Source organism: Aethalodelphis obliquidens, unplaced genomic scaffold, assembly GCF_003676395.1.
Source record: "Aethalodelphis obliquidens isolate GAN/ISIS:26980383/991018 unplaced genomic scaffold, ASM367639v1 scaffold8, whole genome shotgun sequence".
Lineage (NCBI taxonomy): Eukaryota > Metazoa > Chordata > Mammalia > Artiodactyla > Delphinidae > Aethalodelphis > Aethalodelphis obliquidens.
The window spans coordinates 4860246-4880357 of record NW_020837952.1 but is presented as its reverse complement, the minus strand read 5'-3'; the positions used below and the strand labels follow the sequence as shown (position 1 = coordinate 4880357).

The 20112-nt window shown below is 43.3% G+C and overlaps 2 protein-coding genes across 9 annotated transcripts in view; one reads left to right on the top strand and one right to left on the bottom strand.

Moving 5' to 3' along the window:
• The window catches only part of ATF7 (activating transcription factor 7), a 95013-nt gene that overhangs the window by 58966 nt on the left and 15935 nt on the right, over window positions 1–20112 (top strand). For 7 of the 8 annotated variants that reach the window (XR_003432803.1, XR_003432802.1, XM_027106455.1 and 4 more), the window contains 7 exons: window positions 5006–5102; window positions 11028–11146; window positions 14227–14364; window positions 16381–16538; window positions 17770–17869; window positions 18401–18514; window positions 19101–19253. Coding sequence is in view for 6 of the 8 variants with exons in the window: in XM_027106455.1 (XP_026962256.1) it covers window positions 5006–5102; window positions 11028–11146; window positions 14227–14364; window positions 16381–16538; window positions 17770–17869; window positions 18401–18514; window positions 19101–19253 (879 nt within the window). In the remaining 2 variants the exon portion in view is untranslated. Of the gene's footprint in view, window positions 1–5005; window positions 5103–10456; window positions 10647–11027; window positions 11147–14226; window positions 14365–16380; window positions 16539–17769; window positions 17870–18400; window positions 18515–19100; window positions 19254–20112 lie in introns of all 8 variants that reach the window. The other variant, XM_027106456.1, reaches the window with a different exon arrangement.
• On the bottom strand, window positions 8274–10450 carry LOC113620524 (potassium voltage-gated channel subfamily E member 3-like). Its single transcript, XM_027106486.1, has one exon. It carries the CDS (start codon window positions 8902–8904, stop codon window positions 8506–8508), a length of 399 nt encoding a protein of 132 aa, XP_026962287.1. The 5' UTR covers window positions 8905–10450; the 3' UTR covers window positions 8274–8505.

Below are 20112 nucleotides of genomic sequence, written 5' to 3'. Positions count from 1 at the left end.
GTTGGGGAACTAAGATCCCACAAGCCACGTGGCATGGCCAAAAAAATAAATTAAAAAAAAAAAAAAGAATCAAGTTTGGCACATGATTAAAATTCCCATTAGATCTTCGAGCATGTTATCTAGGTCGGAGCTGTCCAAAAGAAATATATTGCAAATCACAAAATGCAAGCTACATATCTAATTTTAAATTTTCTAGTAGAAACATTAAAAATCAAAAATAAACAAGTGACATTAATTTTAATAATATATTTTATTTGACCCAGTGTATTCAAAATATTGTCATTTCAACATATAATCAAAATAAAATTAATGAGATATTTTACATTCTCTTTTTCTTTTTTTGTACTAAATCTTTGACTTAGTACAGTACATCTCAATTTAGACTAGCCGCATTTCAAGCGCTCAGTAGCCACACGCGGCTAGTGGCTGCCGTATTGGATAGGGCAAATCTAAATCATCTTGGTCTATAGATAGGGTACAAATTAGCACATAATACTTTCCCTCTCCCATTTATGCCAAGAAGCTGTCCTGATTCACTTACTTGAGCAAATAAGACTCTGAACTTTATTGTGTTGCTATTCAAATCTTCTCCCAAGGCATATAAAATGCCTTCCTGATCCACTGTAACTCAAATTCTTTAGCCCCCATTTTGAATAATATCAGCCCTCAGTTTTCTTGGAGATGGTGAATATCTACATGTTTATTGATAATTATCATTATTTACCCTACAACCAGAGTGAATGTTCCCTAAATTGAGTGGCTCTTTGCCATAACCTTAGTCATAGGTAAGAGCAGAGAACAAAGGAAGACCCACGAAGGGTATTAACAAATGGGAGAGCTAGATTTTTAAATGGGCAATAATTCAGGGCTTCCCTGGTGGCACAGATGGTTGAGAGTCCGCCTGCCGATGCAGGGGACACGGGTTCGTGCCCCGGTCCGGGAAGATCCCGCATGCCGCGGAGTGGCTGGGCCTGTGAGCCATGGCCACTGAGCCTGCGCGTCCGGAGCCTGTGCTCCGCAACGGGAGAGGCCACAGCAGTGAGAGGCCCGCGTACCGCAAAAAAAAAAAAAAAAAGGGCAATAATTCAAAAAGGAAATCCTTTTGGGAGCCCCTAATCTATTTTTTAATAAGGTCAAATTTTTATCACTTAATAATTTTAGATGTTTTAATTGAGAAATTGCTTTTAGAGGTATGGTTTCCTAAGCATGTGGTTCAAGATTGATCTAGAGAATTCTTGAGTTAACTCTTAATAAACGAGAGAGAACATAAGGAACAATGAAAATCATAGCCAGAGTGACATTCACTTTGATTTAAAAAAAAAAAAAACTTCAGTAAACTTTTATTCTCTCCCTCCTACTCTGGGCATACAAGAATTGTGTTAGAAATAGCAGGGAGAGATGACCGGAGCCGAGACCAGGCCAGTGCCCTGCTTCTTAAAATTCTGCCCTTTTGGCTCATCCTCTGAAGCATACTACCTGATTTAGTCAGGAGGGATTCTTAACTTTTGTGGTGTCATAACCCCCAATGGCAGTTTGGTGAGGCCTATGAACCCCTTCTCAGAATAATATTTTTAATTTTTTTTTTTATTTTTATTTTTTTTGCGGTACACGGGCCTCTCACTGTTGTGGCCTCTCCCGCCGCGGAGCACAGGCTCCGGACGCGCAGGCCCAGCGGCCACGGCCCACGGGCCCAGCCGCTCCGTGGCATGTGGGATCTTCCCGGACTGGGGCACGAACCCGTGTCCCCTGCATCGGCAGGCGGACTCTCAACCACTGCGCCACCAGGGAAGCCCCCAGAATAATATTTTTAAATCAATAAAGTAAAAGACATAGGACTATAAAGGAAGCAATTATTTTGATATATAGTTATTAAAAATGTTTTTAAAATATTTGATAATTAACATATGTGCTTTTTTAAGCATAATGCTGTCTATAAGTTCTAGTGGTAGGTCTAGTGACTATCATAATTTTGAAGTAGTGATGAGTATAAAGGCTATTTTGAGATATCTGTAATAACTATAATGTGATATGAAAATATGTGCAATTTCTATTATGAATTAGGAATGCTAAATTTCAGTTAGAGTTTAGTGAAAATAAAGACGTGATTTTGTTTTTCTACCCACATTCACAGTTATCAAAACCCTCTGAGATGCTGATAGGTGGGAGATCCCTTCAGTCACCTTCAGTCCTCTTCATATCCCAGCTTTTGATTTGGAAAAAATAAAGAGCTCAAAGGGGAATAGGGTGGTGTGGAAGGGAGTGGGGGGTGTGCAGCAGAGAACTAGAGAACTAGAGGACAAACAAGAACTAGAGGACAAGCAAGTCAGGACTGTGCAGAGAAGTTGTAACAAGAAGCGGAGTTGCCTTTTAAAATATTAAATAGTCCTGGGCTTCCCTGGTGGCGCAGTGGCTGAGAGTCCGCCTGCTGATGCAGGGGACCGTGGGTTCGTGCCCCGGTCCGGGAGGATCCCACATGCCACGGAGCGGCTGGGCCCGTGAGCCATGGCCACTGAGCCTGAGCGTCCGGAGCCTGTGCTCCGCAGCGGGAGAGGCCACAGCAGTGAGAGGCCCGCGTACAGAAAAAATATATATATATATTAAACAGTCCTAACGAGAGCGAAACCTGGAGGTTTAAAATCTTTCTCCAAGGGACTTCCTTGGAGGCGCAGTGGTTAAGTATTCACCTGCCAATGCAGGGGACACAGGTTCGAGCCCTGGTCAGGGAAGATCCCACATGCCCGTGGAGCAACTAAGCCCGTGCGCCACAACTACTGAGCCGGCGTGCCACAACTACTGAAGCCCGTACTCCTAGAGCCTGTTCTTCACAAGAGAAGCCACTGCAATGAGAAGCCCACACACCGCAACAGAGTAGCCCCTGCTCACGCAACTAGAGAGAAAGCCCACGCGCAGCAACAAAGACCCAACGCAGCCAACAAAAATGAATAAATAAATAAAATAAAATAAATTCTAAAATAAAATAAAATCGTCCTCCAAGCAGTTTTGGATAAGCTGTATTTCCAATAGTAGAAAAGGACTTTTTTTCATGAAAGTCATTCTTCTGTATTCTGGAACATTGTGCCAATTTTTTAAAGCTACCTACAGGAAATTTCCTTCAAGTTACCTATAAATGTATTTTTGAAAAAAGATTGTTATTACCATTACATTTTGAAAACGTATACCCGTCTAATCCACTGTTCTTCCTATCCTTGTGAAATGATGTTTTTTTCCTCCTTTTTAGACTAGTTCTGCTCATTTCCTTTTACTGAATACCCGGCAATCCCAGACCCTCCACGGTGACTTGTTTAACCTAGAAATATACCCATGGTTAACAGACTGTTCCCCCCGCTTTCCCACCCCCACCCTAATTTCATTAGGAAAAATCTGTGACTGACAAAGTTGATATCTACGGTTCACCAGCGATAGAGAAAACTGAAGTTCTTGGCTAAATATCCCCACACTTTATTCGGTTTTGTCCTAGACCCATTGGAAACCACTAAGGCAGTGTTCTTTTGACTGTTGTACTTCTTGATTCTTCATATTTTAATTGAAATTTTCCTTCACCCTTCAGGCCTATAGGCCCAGCCTGGAAGGATTTTAGGTCTTAAGCTGGCTTTAGTTATGATAGGGCTCAGAGCAAATTTGGGAAAAGCTACTTTTAGATAAAATAAAGGAATTTAAACAGTTCAGTGTTGCTTTCTTGACTGGATAGGTGCTAGGATGGGGCCAACTCCTGTCTGGTTTGCAGTCAGGAAGAGCTGTGGATAGAGGGCTAAAGGTAGTTTTGGTGGGAAGTGTGTATCTATCTAATGAGGAAAGTGAAAAGAGAGGACTAACCAATCATTATTTTTAGAAACAAAAAGACAAATAGCACCATGTTTTGGAGCCTGGCTGGTGAAAGAGCTGTGGAAAACTGCAGCATCCAAGCTGTTACTGTGTTGCAGGCATGTTTTAATGAAGGAACTAGCCAGCCAGCCTCAGAGGAAATTTTGAGTGTATCATTGTTCTGAATTACTGCTGTTCATCTGTTCCCTTCACCTCCCCCTTCTGAAGAAGGGGTGGGAGCATAAATTATTGTCCAGTAACACTGTCTTACTTAGTCATAAACTGAGGCAGACCTAGCCTCACATTTTCATTGTCCTTTCACCCAAACCCTTAAATAAGTAAAATCTCTATACCATCTCCTTTTTTCCTTCCCTCATCCTGGCCACAGGCTTCTCCCTACCCAACAAAAATTTTTTGCTTGCATTTTTATTCTACCATTATATAGCCAACAACATTGCACTGGCCCCTTTATGGCTGATGGAGCCCAGGCGGCCTGCCCGATTAAGGGAGACAGCATTTGGCCAATGGGGCTGGTGTGTGCCATTACTGCTGGCTGTTGGGCCTCTGTCCTCTACAGCTCCATCCTGGCTCATTAAAACCCTGAGCCAAAGATCTGGGCAGACGCCTGCTGCAGCACTGTGGGGGCCAGGAAGTTAAATTGTTCTCCTAATCCTGCATAATTTATCTCCCTGTTAGCCCGCTCATAAACAGTCCAATTCAGCCCCACTGTGGTCTGAATTTCCTATTTTTGTGATGACCAACTAGTACCCAGCCTTTCCCTTCTCCTTTCTTTATTATTTTTATTAAAAATTATTTTCCCCTTGTTTGCTACGAGTTTGCCTTAATGTTTTTTTCATTTGGAACCTCCTTCCTGGATCCCACTTCACCAACAATCTGTCCATTTCTCTAGTTTGGACCTGATATTACAGAGCAGTTGGTGCTATGGTCTTCCCCTTACCCTCTCCTCCAAGATTTCTAGTGCTTTGTTTTCTCCTTCCCTATTTTCTCTTTTTTAATCCATCTCCTCTCCTTTTCCATCATTTCCATTTTTTCCTCCTTTCTATTCCTTCTCCAGTCCCTCTTTCCAGGGACCAACCTTGTTGCAGGATGTTTGGTAGGACATTTTGAAAAGGCACTGAATGACTTATTTTTTTTTCACATCTCTGCTTCTGTTTCGTTTCAGAGATTTACAAACGAGGACCACCTGGCAGTTCATAAACACAAGCATGAGATGACATTGAAATTTGGCCCAGCCCGAACTGACTCAGTCATCATTGCAGGTATTTGCTGCCCCAGAAGCCATGTGCCTTGATATCACCAGACAGTTAAGATTAATACCAGGGACCAGATGTACTGGGAGCTGTACTCCCCTTCTCCCATTAAGAGCCCTTATGTGATCTGCATTTAATCAGGAAAGAGGAACACTGAAAGCTCCCAAGTTTCTATTGTGTCCTCCACTCTCAGTTTTTAATACGATTGGGTTCTGTGGTTTTTGAGGTGGGTGTGTTGAGGTTTTGTTTTAGCTTTCTTTCAGTCTATTCCCTCCTTGCCTTCTTTTTATTAGGACTTTGGAAGATTTACAGACAAAAGACGCCTTTGACATTTCTCCCTACCCACAGTGAAGGGGTGAACAAAAGAAAGCAAGAGAGCCGACCTAGCCTGGCTACTTCTCCTCCACTGGGCGTCAGTGTCGTCTTCCCCCCACCCCCAGTAGGCAGATTGTCAGTTTGTAAATTCAACTTCCCTTTATGAACCCAGACACCATTGAGGACAAACAAGACACTTAGTCAGTGGGACTTTTCTAGGCCGATTTGGGTGACCTGGAACCTCTCACTGGTTTTTTTGGATATTGTTTTGCTTACCTATGCCATTCTCAAGGGAGCATTCTCAGCAACTGCTCTCAAACCGTGCAGCAGTTCTGTTGTGCCATTTTCAGCTAGACAAACAAACCAAAATGGGTTTTTTCTTTTGATACCGTGAGGGGTTCTGACTTAGCCTGAGTTAAAGCAAGCTTACCCCAATGTTCAACCAATGGGGGATTTAGTTGGTGATTACTGTATTATATCAGTTAATAACTCAGGTAAGGCACAATTTCTCTAAGTACTACTAGCCAAAATGCTGCCTGAGACACAGAGAAGGAAAGAGAGGACCTCCTACCATACTTCTGTACATGAAGAAAGGGGCTTGCACTACAGATCTCCTGTTCCTTATTAATTCAGCAAGTATTTGTTGAGTATCTACTGTTTGCACCAGGCACTTTGCTCGAGTTGGGGACATTGTCATTGATGATCCTGAAGAAAGCCTGGGGGAGGTCCTTGGAAAGAGTGGAGAGGACATGAGCGTGTATGTAGGCAACACATACTTAAGTTTATTGTCAGGGCGTGTATACATGAAAAAAATGTTTAGTATTTGCAGCCAAGTGTAAGTGAATAATACAAACAATGTCAATACTAAGAGAATTATTATTAAGTGAAATTGATTGGAGAAGTTTATGAAAGAGTTAAATTTGGGTCAAAGTTATCAAGTTGGAGAGGTTATTCCAAATGCGTGGAAGGGCCTATGCCGCCCTCCAGCAGTGGAGAGAGAAATTGATACAGGACAATCCCAAGGAGCTAAAATGTTTTCCTGTTATTCTTCACATTCTGTTTTGGAGTGTTCGCCCCATTGCACACTTCAGCTATCCTATCTAGTCTGGTGATTCTCGTATCTCTAAATTAAGACCTGGTTATCTCACATGTATTTCAACACCTTATTGAACACTTACTTGGCTGTCTTTCTGTCATTCAAATCTTCATGTCAATGACTGTCAATTAGGGAACTCCTTGTCCCCTAAACCAGCGGTCCCCAACCTTTTTGGCACCAGGAACTGGTTTCATGGAAGATAGTTTTTCCTAGGACCACGGGCAGGGTGGGAGTGGGGGGGTAGGGGTAGGGTTCAGGGGGTGATGGGAGTGATGGGGGGCAGCAGATAAAGCTTTGCTCGGCTCACCTGCCGCTCACCTCCTGCTGTGCGGCCCAGCTCCTAACAGGCTGAGAACTGGTAACGGCCCGCCCACGGGTTGGGGACCCCTGCCCTAAACCAATTCCTCTCCTTTGTTATTCACTGATAGCAGTATTATCAAAATCTTGAGTTGTTTTATTCTTTCTTCAAATTCTGACTGTTCTGTTCTTTTCTGTTCTTCCTGCCATCCTCTGTCACTGTGCTTGAATTCCTCCATAGTCTCCTAGCTGGCCTCCTTGACTCGTCTCTCATTCTAATCCACCTTTCATTCTGTCAAAAAGCCAGACTTCCTGAAATTCTTCTCTGCTCAAAATCTGTCATTATCTTCCTGTTTGCTCTTACTTTAAGGCTATTTATATTTGGGTTTTCAGGCTTTCTATAACCTAGCCCCATGGTGTCCACCCAACTTTATTTTATTTATTTATTTTTAAGTGTCTAGCCAGTTTATACACCACACTGGTAGTAGAATCAGGGCTGGTTCTCTTTCCACTGAATCAGGTACCTGCCTCTTTTAATATGATAATCTTCTAGGTGTGATAATAATCTTCTAGAAGTAGATTTCAACTTGATATCAGAAAATTTCTCACAGAATTCATTCAAAATGTTAGAGGCTGCCTTAGAGGTAGTGAAGTCCCCAGGACTGGAGATGGGGCTGGGAAGGACACTGGGACATGGCTGGAGGGGCACAGGAACCATGGAGCTAATGAGGCTTAACATTCAGGGCCCTGTACTCACATGGTTCCTCCTTAAGATCTTAGGAGGGGCCCTAACAATGTATTAACATGGTGATATGTTTTTGTAGTACTTGCAAAAATAAGATATTTTAAAATTCTTTTTCTTAAGGAGGGCCCCCAGAATTATATAAGTTTCAGGCCTAGATCCACTCCTAGGTAGCACAGAGTTTTGCAAAGCACTAGGCAAGGAGACCAGAGAACCTAGGTTCCAGTCATGGCACTGCTTTGGCCCAAATGGGCAGAATGGCACTTGCTCTGCTTCCCTCACAGGGAGTAAAATCACAAATGTTAAATGGGCTGAAAAACATAAAATGTGAAAAAATATAAGTAAGTAACATAACTTAGATTTCCTGTCTGTGTTATGGGATAATTATCGCTGTTTCTCAGGTTATTGAAGATAACACATCAAAAAATGTGTCCTCAGGGCATTTTCCCGTCTCATTTCCCTCTGCTACAACTTCCTCTAACCCCTAGTCCCCAACACTACAGCCACTAGAACACTCATTTGTCATCATCTGTTGCCACTTATATATATATATATATTTATATATATATATATATATATATTTTTTTTTTTTTTTTTGGCCACACTGCACGGCTTGTGGGATTTCAGTTCCCCAACCAGGGATTGAACCCAGGCCCTTGGCAGTGAGAGCGCAGAGTCCTAACCACTGGACCGCCAGGGAGTTCCTGCCACTTTTATGTATTTGTTCAGAGGGCTCCCACTGTCTGTAAAGTCTATCTTTGCTGGAAAAAATCCTTATCAACAAGGCCTAGTTCTGCCATATCCTCTCCTCCTACCCCAGAAATGACCTCCCTTAGCACTGTTTCTTGCTGATCTTACAGACTAGGACTCTGAGGCCTGATGTAACACATAGCTGAGTTCTGGGGGCCCCACAAGATAATCCTCAGGAATCTTGATCTTCTGCCATCCCTGGGCTCTTAACATCAGAGCATAGACACCTGGTTCTTGGTGTATACACGATAGGGGTCACTGCGCTTATCCACTTTGCAGGAGCGGGTGTATCCCAGGATGAGGCTGCCCACAGTGGCAGCAAATAGGAACATGATGAAGAGAATGTACCTGTAGGAGTTGTCATCGCGGCCAGGTAGGGTGGCCTGCCTCTCCTCAGTCAGGTTGTCTGACCCTGGCCGGCAGAGCAAGTTGCTGTGAAGAGTGGCATTTAGAGCCTTCATCGCAGTGTGCAGGCTCTCATACCAGGTCTCAGTCCCATTTGGTGGTCTCCATAGCAACAGGGATTCAGGTGGGGGAAGAATCGGAGGATGCTCTCCTTCAGAAGCCTTCCTTGTTTCTCGTCCTCTCTGATCAGCCCTAACTCTCTCCATTTAGGGGTACCATTCTGTAGTCCTGCTGGTCGGCAAGGCTCCTGGGGGCGCCGTCTGTTCATTGGACACCTCGTCCTGGGCTCGTGGGTGCCCCACACTGCACCCCAAGGCACTCCGCCAGCCCCTCTGCTCGGAGCCTGCGGTCAGCACCGCCTGTGCCCCCTCCACTATGCGCCCCACCCAACTTTAGATGCAACTTACATCCCTAACATGGGATGTAAGTTGACATAGACATACCTTTTTCTCCTCATCTATATATTGGTGCCCATACCCTGCCTCTCTCTGTGCCTTCACCTGACTTACTCCTCTTATCTTCCTAATCTTCTCTCTTCTCTACCATCTGAAGCCATTCTTTAAAGGCCCAGCTCAAGTCCCGCTCCTTGAAACCTTTCCTAACTGCTATCATTAATTTGTCTTTATTTAGTTTCTATAACATTTTTTTTCTCTACTGTACATGGCACCTATTTTTTTGTATACTATGATACTATATATATAAATTGATTTCCTCAACTGAAAAACATACTCTTAGTTCTCTATGGCAAGAACCACGTCTTATATTTGGCCCAGACTCCTATACTCCTATCTCCCCCTCCCCCAAATATACACACAAGTGTATGCTTATAGCACCAAAACACAGAATGTATTCAGTAAACACCTGTTGATTTCTTTGGAATCATCAGAGCAGGCTAAGGGTTTTCTTATACATTTTCTGGCTGTTTGGCTGTTTGTTCATGAATGGGAAAAGTTTATATGAGCCTCAGACCAGAGATCCAAAAGGCCCTCTTCTGCCATAGCCATGCCCTTAGCTGCCCCGTCCTGTTCCACTTGAGTCGTGACTTTTTCATGTGCCCTTACTGAAGTACTCTCTAAGCATAAGGGAATATTACCTCCACTCACCCAGAGATAGAGGGAAAGTGACTTTATCGTTGGCCAACCAAAGCTGCCAGAGAACCTTTTAAAACTATTTTGGGAGGTAGTGGTAATTTTTCCAAACATTCTTTTGATTCAGAAGAGGTTTTGTTTAAATAAAAAAAAAATTATGTTGTTTCCATGGAAAATCCCACTGGACTATTCCCAGTTGATCATGCTAGAAGGAGCGATTTTAGCCCCAGGTCTCACTCCTTAAAATATCATTTAAACATTGTTCTATCCCTATCATTCAATTTAGTGGTTTGGAGTATGAGATGAATCCCTGAGGTGATTAGTATGTCAAGGAAAACTATCATAATAGAGTTAGGACCAGGGAACAAGATTCAATTGACCTAAGAGAGAAGAACTAGAAAAACTGGGTGGGGAGAGAGAAGCTCAAATCTAAAATTCAGGTCGCTTAAAAAGTTCCCATGGCTTACCAAGAGACTTCCTCTTCCCAAGGGCAGAGGCACTGTGCTGAGGAAAGATTTGTGCAGCCTCTGAGAGGATATTTTGGCTGGCAAATCTAAATCCAAATATCCTGGTTTCTCGAATTTGCTCTCAGACCCAGGTCTCTATGAAATGAGCTCTATTGTTTGCAGTTTCCTTTTCTAGCTCATGATCTTGCTGTCTTGTTCCCCAGACCCTAGATTTGCCTGGAATGCCTTCAGAAGGTAATAGACCCTTACCTCAGTGACAACTGAAAGACAAGACACCATTTCTTACTTGGTAGCTTTAGCAAGTAGACTCAACCATCTGATCCTCAGTTTCTTCTCCTCATCAGATTTTAACGTCCATCTGCGTATACCTACTCACTTCAGACCTAGCAGGGAGTAAGTGTAAAGAGAAAATGTCACTTAACTGTACTTGATTTTCCTATCTAGAGGTTTCACAGACTCCACCTGGGTGGGCGGTTTTGTTTTGTTTGGGGGTGAGGGAGCTGAAACCAGCCTCTGGGAGAAAGGTAGTTACATAGATAGTCACACAAAAACATTGTTCTAACTTCCCTCTGCTGGCCTTGAGGCAACACAGCACAGACACCCTCTGGTGGTCTAACACCAGTCTTTACTTACTAGAGCTCAATTAAAGCAAATTTGCCTGAACACAGAGATTCACTCCAAATAGAAGAATAAAAATGTGTTCTCTATGTGCTCTCAAGTTTTAATTTCAGGTCAAAACTAAAATAGAGGTTCCTTTTCTTTTCGTGTCTACAGATCAAACTCCTACTCCGACTAGATTCCTGAAGAACTGTGAAGAGGTGGGGCTCTTCAATGAACTAGCTAGCTCCTTTGAACATGAATTCAAGAAAGCTGCAGATGAGGATGAAAAAAAGGCAAGAGACGGGACTTTTGCTGAAAAACTGGTGGTGTTCAGATCTAGGCAACTTTCATGTGTCCTGCGATAATTAATAATTAAGCAAATTAATAATTAATTAGCTTAATTGGTTAAAGCACAAAATTATGGGCTTGGTTCTGTAGAACCAGATAGTACTCACAGATCCTAGTCAGCCACTCAGGTCTTTAGGTGGTCCAGATGATGGATCAGCACAAGTGTTGGATCTTCATCAAAAATCAGTCTTCTTGCTCTTCCAGTGGAGCATTTTCAGTAATCTGTTTTTTAATTATTTTTGTTCTGAATATGTTGAAGATGTTAAAAAAGATTATAAATTACTCAGATTTTGTTAGATAACATCTTTTTTGCTAAATCCCACTCTTTTCTGAGCTAATCAGACTTGTCACCTGGACTGTTTTATTCAATCAGCCAATCAATAAACATTTATTGAATTTCAACTCTTCTTTGTTTCAGTGTATATCACTCTTACCTTCAAGTAGCTCTCTAGTAATATTCAAGACATTAAGCTTAAGGAAGGATGTTCTTAAAGCCTTTCAAAGGAGATCAACAAGGATGGTGAAAGAACTAGAAATTAGGTCACTTTGGGAACGTTTAAAGAAACTGAGGACATTTTGCTTGGAAAAGAAATTTTATTGGAACAAAATTGCAGTCTTCAAACATTGCTAGTTGAAGAGCTTTCCTGTAAAAGAGGGGTTAAACTTAATATTCTCTGTGCCCCAGGGGTAGAAATAGGACCAGGATAGGAAGCTATAACAAAGTGTGTTCGTTTATGTGTAGGCCACTTAGTATAGATATTGTAGAGAGGATTAAAATATTGGAATCACTTCAGATTCTGAGGTGCTGTGATTCTGACTTTAACCTTTATATTCAAGATCCCTAGAGAATCCTTTAGTGTGGAAGATCAGAGGAAATAGTTCAAGAAGCAGAGTCAAAGAAAAATAATTCCCATGGAATAAGGGTTTTGGAAAAAAAGGAAATTGAGAAGGTCAAAGTTTACTGTACTTTAGAATTAGAATTCTGGGTTATTAGTCACTATGTAAAATCATGTTTGTGTTCCATAATAATTCAGAAAAAATTCCAGTATATCTAAAACATATATGCATTAACACATGTACCTCCCATAATTGCATGGTACAGTGAGGCATGGAATCCCATGAGAATATAGGAAAGCCAAGACATAAGAAAAAATTTCCAGGAGGAGCTCTTTTCCTCTTAAGAGGGAGATAGCAGGTAAATCAAGAGAGTTTGTGCATGATTTTTTCATCCATCTTAAATTATAAGAATGAAGTTTTCTTATCACTGGGGGTCTTTCCAAGTTCCATAGCTTTTCTGTGATCTTCATTTCGTGCTGTCTCCCGCAAACTAAAAGAAAGTGGGGAAACGGTGGCATATATTTGTAGTTCTTTCAAACAGCAGAACTAGCCACAGTCTGCTTGTCATTCTTTTTCTTCAGAGACCCAGGTCCGTCATCAATCAGTTGCTTCAACCTATGTGGTATAATTTTATTTTACAGTTTCCTTACCTCGTCCCCCCTGTCATTTGTCCCTCCCCCCAAACAATCAGTCAAATTGTTTCCACCAGGATGTGAAGGATTTTAAACCAAACTCATTATAGGCAAATTCAAGAAAACTAACCTCCTTTTAAGGCTCCAGGTCTTTTCCACTTCCATTTTAGCTCACTTGACACAGGAAGCCATTCATAGTTAGGCCTCTACTCATTGGGCATCTCTCAGTGTTTCTCCGTGCTGGGTCAGGGGTGGTCTTCACGTCTGCTTGATGAGAAGCACAGGCTCAGTGGAAAATTGTCTCCAGGAGTGTTTAATGAGCCCCAAACTTTTCTGAACCACAGCTTTTCTAGGAGATTCCTCTAGCAGATTTTAAACTTGTGATTGTATTCACTTAGAGGCCTCTCCTTCCTACAGCCCTCTGACTTCAGGGATCTGAGAATTAGCCCAACTGGACCTGACATCTGTGTAGAAAAAATGAGGGCAGAAATGAAATCATCTGTGCTGTTGCTCATCCTTATCAGATTGGAGAGAAGGAACCATTACCACTACATTACCATGTATTAGACACTAGATTATCTTCAGTTTGCTCAAATACCAATATTTCTAGTGATTAAGATAGCAAGGGATAAATTAAAAACAAGCTCCTCTTTCATCAAGAAACCTAGGATATGGGAAGAATAGAACAAAGGACGCACTTTGTCATGAAACTGAACTGCAGTGCCAGCTCTCCTATTGTGGCGCAGTATCAGGGTCATCTCAGATGGTTTATTGTTCTCTTCAAAGCCACTTATGGCTCCACAGTTCTGTGAGTTGATTGCACTACTGCCAGAAAAGTACTCTTTCCTTTCTGGATTTCTCCAGTCGTGCTCCTAGAACCAAGTTCTAATTTCTTTCACTGATGAAATGACCAGCCTTTCCTTTCTTTGTTATCCCCAAACCCTAACTTCTGGCCTCTAGCACCAGATTTTGGGGTGAGAACACCATCAAGCATGGGGAGTTCCCCAGAAAAGATATTTCCTGTCTTGTTGACAGTACTTTAATAGCCAATTTGATTTGGTTTGCTTTTGATAATTGGGTAACCTAGTCATTCTGATAGGCAGAAAATTTGTTCACAGCTCGCTAGTAGCCAATGGAGCTGGTTGCGAATACGAAGGCACTGGATTCAGGAATCGTGCTTTCCTGAAAAATAATATAGTCATTGTATTTGCATGGATAAATGACATCTTTTTTTATTTTCTCCTTTCAGGGCCTTTATAAGCATTTTAAGGTTGCTTTTTTTTTCCCCTTTCGGAATTTTTATAAATGTTCACCCGTGGCGAGGCAGATATAACTTCATTTTATAGGAGGGAAACAGAAGCCCTGAGAAGTTAAAGGATTTGGCCAGAGTTGTACATAAAACCTGGGCTCCACATTTCTTTGACTTTCAGTTTGGTGCTTTGACCAAGGACTGAACTTCTTAGAAGTATATTCCCTCATCTTTTAACTGGGAAGGTATAGCTTTAACTTGAAGGGAATCACGAGGTTGAACTATGCTCACTTCTCTCTTTTAACAGGCTGCTTCTGGGCCCCTTGACATGTCTCTGCCTTCTACACCAGACATCAAAATCAAAGAAGAAGAGCCAGTGGAGGTAGACTCATCCCCACCTGACAGTCCTGCCTCTAGCCCCTGCTCCCCACCACTCAGGGAGAAGGTAAAACTCTACCAAGAGTCATCTCAAACGTTAATTGATAGATGAAGTTTTGATGCGTTTGTTGTATAAATATTGTGTGATACAGGAGGATTGATTTTATATATATATATATATTTATTTTTTTTTTTTTTTTTTTTTGCGGTACGCGGGCCTCCCGCTGCTGTGGCCTCTCCTGTTGCGGAGCACAGGCTCCAGACACGCAGGCTCAGCGGCCATGGCTCACAGGCCCAGCCGCTCCACGGCATGTGGGATCTTCCTGGACCGGGGCACGAACCTGTGTCCCCTGCATCGGCAGGCAGACTCTCAACCACTGCGCCACCAGGGAAGCCCAATTATATTTAAATAAATGTTAATTGTTTAGAAGATTTATATAAATTACACCTATTCTCTGACCCAGCAACTCCACTTCTAAGTCTGTATGGAAGAGAAATTAGTGCATATGTCCACCAAAAGAAGTATATAAGAAAGTTCATAGCAGTTGTATTCGTAATAGTCAGAAAACTGGAAGCAGTCCAAATGTCCATCAACAAGACTTGTTGCATATATAAAAAGTCATTTAGTTTTATTTTATGCTTTAGATTAACGTACTTTATGTATGTTGTACTACTTCAGTTGATAAGTGGAAAAGAAAAATCACATAATTCATAAATTGAACATTAAACAATTTAGAAAAAATGTCTTCCCAGAGGGAAGTTTTCTAGTGATTCAAAGGGAGTATCTGTCAGGATTCTGATTATTATTATTATTATTTTGTGTGTGTGTGTGTGGTACACGGGCCTCTCACTGTTGTGGCCTCTCCCGTTGCGGAGCACAGGCTCCGGACGCGCAGGCCCAGCGGCCATGGCTCATGGGCCTAGCTGCTCCGCGGCATGTGGGATCTTCCCGGACCGGGGCACGAACCCATGTTCCCTGCATCGGCAGGTGGACTCTCAACCACTGCGCCACCAGGGAAGCCCTGATTATTATTTTTTTAAAGGAAACTTTGTGAAGTATTTTTAATAAATTTATTGAAATATCACACACATACAGAAAAGCACATAAATTGTAAGTATACAGCTTACTGAATTTTCACAAAGTTTACAGCTTATGTAACCAACACCTTGATAATTTCATCATAACCTCAGAAGGCCCATCATACCTCCTTCCAGTCTCTACTGTGCTACCAGTGGTTATTAATTTTAATATCCACTGTGGATAGAGCATCTGTACCTCATCTTACCTCCCTCCAAAACTGGTTTGCTAACATCTCAAAACTACCCTCTCCATAAACATTACAACTGTATCCCCCCTCCTCTTTTCATCAGCAGCCAGGTCCTAGAGGCTGTTTAGAGATGTTTCCAGGGCCACTGTAGCCACTGGCAGTCTAAGGTCCTTACAACTTAACAATGGGAAGCAGTTTGTTTTATCACAATATGATCATTATTCAAACTTCCGTAGCCCTTTCTTTAATGGGTCTATAGGAGACGTTGGGTTAAGACCAATTGGGTTGCCTTATCACCAGTCTTATACCTGTCTTTTCCCATTAGAGATCAGTGGACACTTGAGCATCAAGTTTAGAATGAGAGTATCTAGATCATGAAAAATTATAACACTCCTGGGACTTCCCGGGCGGTCCAGTGTTTAAGACTCCACGCTTCCACTGCAGATCCCTGGTTGGGGAACTAAGATCCCACATGCTGCACGGCATGGTCCCCTGCCAAAAAAAATTATAACACTCCTTAGAATTTATATGGTACTCTAGTGCTTCTACAGAAATTTCAAGTGATCTGCCAACTGTCATCTCACTCATATAGCCATCATCCCTGAAAGGGAGATAGCCAAAAGGTCTTAACTCAGCATTCCTACTGAATGGGTGAGTGAGGTATGGGTCCATGATCACGATGGAATCAGGTCATGATTTACATGAGTAGTCCAAGTGCTCTTTCCAATAAATTTATACTAGATTTTACCAGCTATGTATTTCCCTATAAGCAGTCCCTTAAAGCATTTTGTGATCTGTTGGTGTCTTCTCCCCAGGATGTTGCCCCAAAGCCTGTTGTGATCTCTACGCCCACACCTACCATCGTACGCCCTGGCTCCCTGCCTCTCCACTTGGGCTATGATCCACTTCACCCAACCCTTCCTTCCCCAACCTCCGTCATCACACAGGCTCCACCATCCAACAGGCAACTGGGGTAAGTAAAGAGAGCAGGGAGAAACAGTGAAGCCTGAATGTCTTTCCTCTGTGTGAAATTATTTGATTAAATAGAGACTGTTTCTGAATACTCAAGGAAAACAAGTCACTGAGATTGTCTCTCAACATAAATTTTTCACCCCATAAACAGAATCTTCTTTACCTTTTTAGTAGACAAGCAAGAATTTATTTGGGGGTGTACTGCCTTAATTTGGAGGTTTAATACTTCTTCAATCTAAAAGAAGAATCCTTAGAACTTTAGGAAGTTCATTTTAGTGGTGGAGGTCACACAGGAAAGTATATATTTAGTTCTTGGCTTCAATCATCTGGATGTTTATGGAGGCGCTGAAACCCATTAAGTCATCTTTTTTTTTTTTTTGCTGTACGCGGGCCTCTCACTGCTGCAGCCTCTCCCGTTGCAGAGCACAGGCTCTGGACGCGCAGGCTCAGCGGCCATGGCTCACGGTCCCAGCCGCTCTGCGGCATGTGGGATCTTCCTGGACCGGGGCATGAACCCATGTCCCCTGCATCGGCAGGCGGACTCTCAACCACTGCGCCTCCAGGGAAGCCCAAGTCATCCTTTTTAAGTCTGGTTGTTCCCCTCAGTCCCAGTTAGGGTTCTTGGTCTTTGCTATTCCTAATTTTGTCTTCACTCCCAGCATGGCCCATACAGATTTCCTAGTGGGATGACTTAAGATCCTGTCCCCAGGTACCCATGGGTTAAGAGGTTGTTGTCAGGCTTCAGCCTCTTAAAGTTTATTGTTCTCTAGACCCACTAAGAAAAATACAAAGGGATGGCTTCTTTCTTAGACAGAGTAGAGCAAAATGTGGAAAGGAACAGGAGGAGCTTACTCAGATTTGGCTATCATATGACATAATTCAGCTTTGCAAAATGGCAGCTTTGGTCGAAGTATTCCTTGCCTAAGGCAAGACAGAATTTATACACGCCAGTGGTAGGGATGTTTATTTAATTGTTCTAAACTCTTAATAGGATTAGCTTCCCACCCACTTGAATTCAGTGGTGCATTTAATTTGCAAGGTGTAAAGATCTTGCGATTTCTCTCCATCTATAAGGTAAGGTAAGTAGCATTCCCTGCTTTATCCACCTTCATGAGGGCGCCAGGATTTTACAACGCTACTAGAAAAGACTGGGAAATCTGCTGTAATTATAGGAGGAGGATCATTGGCAAAAGGGTCTGTATTATGAGCATTTCTCTTCATATTTCCTCTAGGTCTCCCACTGGCTCCCTCCCTCTCGTCATGCATCTTGCTAATGGACAGACCATGCCTGTGCTGCCAGGGCCTCCGGTACAGATGCCTTCTGTTATATCGGTGAGCTCTGAAGTTGGGGCAGCCAACCCTACCAAGACATTAACCCCTCCCTTCCACCTGAATGCTCATAGACACACATGAGCCCCAGGGAAACGTGGGCTCTGATCTGTAGTAGTTGAACATGGCAGCCTGCCCGTACTCTTCACTAACCTCTGCCAATCCAGCACTATGGAACACTAGACAAAGGCTCATCTGGACAATTGGCTCCTGGTCCAAGAATTGATTTTGCCAGCCTGCTGATTGGTTGATTTCACTTGGCACTAAGTACCTCACAAATTGCCCACCACTTTCCTCAAGATACAGCCTCAGCCTTCCCCATAGAAATTGTCATAGCACTGGAGGATTAGGTCCCCTATCCTGTGGCACTCCATGGGGGATGGTATTTCCCAGGCTGTTTCTGCATGCCCTATGCGCAGGTTGCATAGAACAGGCCCTAATGTGCCAATCTCAAAAGCACTTCATTTGGGGAAGCTGTTGCCCCACTAATAGCATTATGTTCCCTTCTGGTTTTTCTTCCTTCTCTTGATCCAGCTGGCCAGACCTGTGTCTATGGTGCCCAACATTCCTGGTATCCCTGGCCCACCAGTTAACAGCAGTGGTTCCATTTCTCCCTCTGGCCACCCTATGCCATCAGAAGCCAAGATGGTGAGTACATCCCAGCCCGGGGCAACGCTGGCCCTTCTGAAAGAAGTGGTATCTTCTGGGGCTTGCAGAGCTAAAGACCCACCCAGTTGTGGGGTCTGGAGAAGAAAAGACCCTGATTCATGACTCCTATCTCCTCTCTTCCACCTTTAGAGGCTGGTACATAGACCATGGCAGTGAAAAGAAGCAGCACAGATTGTTTGGAATGGAACTCTTGCTGTTTCAGTTCCAGGGTGACAGATGGAGGGGTGGATGAGTGGGCAGGAGAGCTGGCCAGGAGGTGAATAACTGCGTAATAACCAGCCCCTGGCCAGGTTCCAGGAGAGAGCTTTCATCTGGACTCTATAGCTTCAGCAACCCCCGCCCTCCAACTGTGCCCAGGATGATAGTGAGGGGACAGAGTAGGTATTTTAGGGATCATGTGCACCTTCTCTCTCCCTGTCATTTTCTTTTAATCCCTCTGTTAAGGGAAAATCAGTGTGGGAATTTTAGTTGTCTGTAACATCAGTAATAAAATCTAAGCCCACTCTTCTCACCCTCGATAGAATCTCACCCTTGACAAGCTATTTTTCCTTATCTTTTCCTACAGAGACTAAAAGCTACCCTAACCCACCAAGTCTCCTCAATCAACGGTGGCTGTGGAATGGTGGTGGGGACTGCCAGCACCATGGTGACAGCCCGTCCAGAGCAAAGCCAGATCCTCGTCCAGCACCCTGACGCCCCATCCCCTGCCCAGCCACAGGTCATTTAGACCCTTGGATGGGGGAACCAGTTTGTGTCACCATTACTCTTTAAGTCACACCTGTTTTTTCAAGGAGGAAGAAAATGAAAGAAGAGTGGATTTCAGCATTCTGGGCGTCTACCTGCACTTTGGTTCTTGTTGACAGTTTGAAAGTAGCAAAATGCACTATTCTTTATCCATCCTTGGGTTGTACTAAATGCAAACAGACTGGATAATGCAGAACTGTCACAGAGGAGGTCTCAGTTTTTGTTTTCTGCTTTTTGGTTATTTCTATATGTGAATGCTGTATCTGCAGAACCCTCTAAAATGTGACAGGACCTCACTTCAGACCACTTTGTACACCAAAGGAGGCTTCCCCTAGTCTCTCCTATCTTAGGTCTTAGCCCCCACCCACCTAAAAAAACTTACCTGATTAGATTTATAGCAAAAATCAGATAATAACAATATATTAGGGACTTCCCTGGTGATGCAGTGGTTAAGAATCCACCTGCCAATGCAGGGGACACGGGTTCAAGCCCTGCTCCGGGAAGATCCCACGTGCCGGAGAGCAACTAAGCCTGTGCACCACAGCTACTGAGCCTGCGCTCTAGAGCCCACGAGCCAGTTACTGAGCCCGCACACCACGACTACTGAAGCACGTGCGCCTAGAGCCTGCGTGCCGTAACTACTTAGTCCATGCGCCGCAACCACTGAAGCCCACGCACTCTAGGGCCCACGTGCCACAACTACTGAAGCCCGCACTCCTAGAGCCCGTGCTCTGCAACAAGAGAAGCCACCACAGTGAGAAGCCCATGCACCACAACGAAGAGTAGCCCCCGCTCACCACAACAAAGAAAGCCTGCACGTAGCAATGAAGACC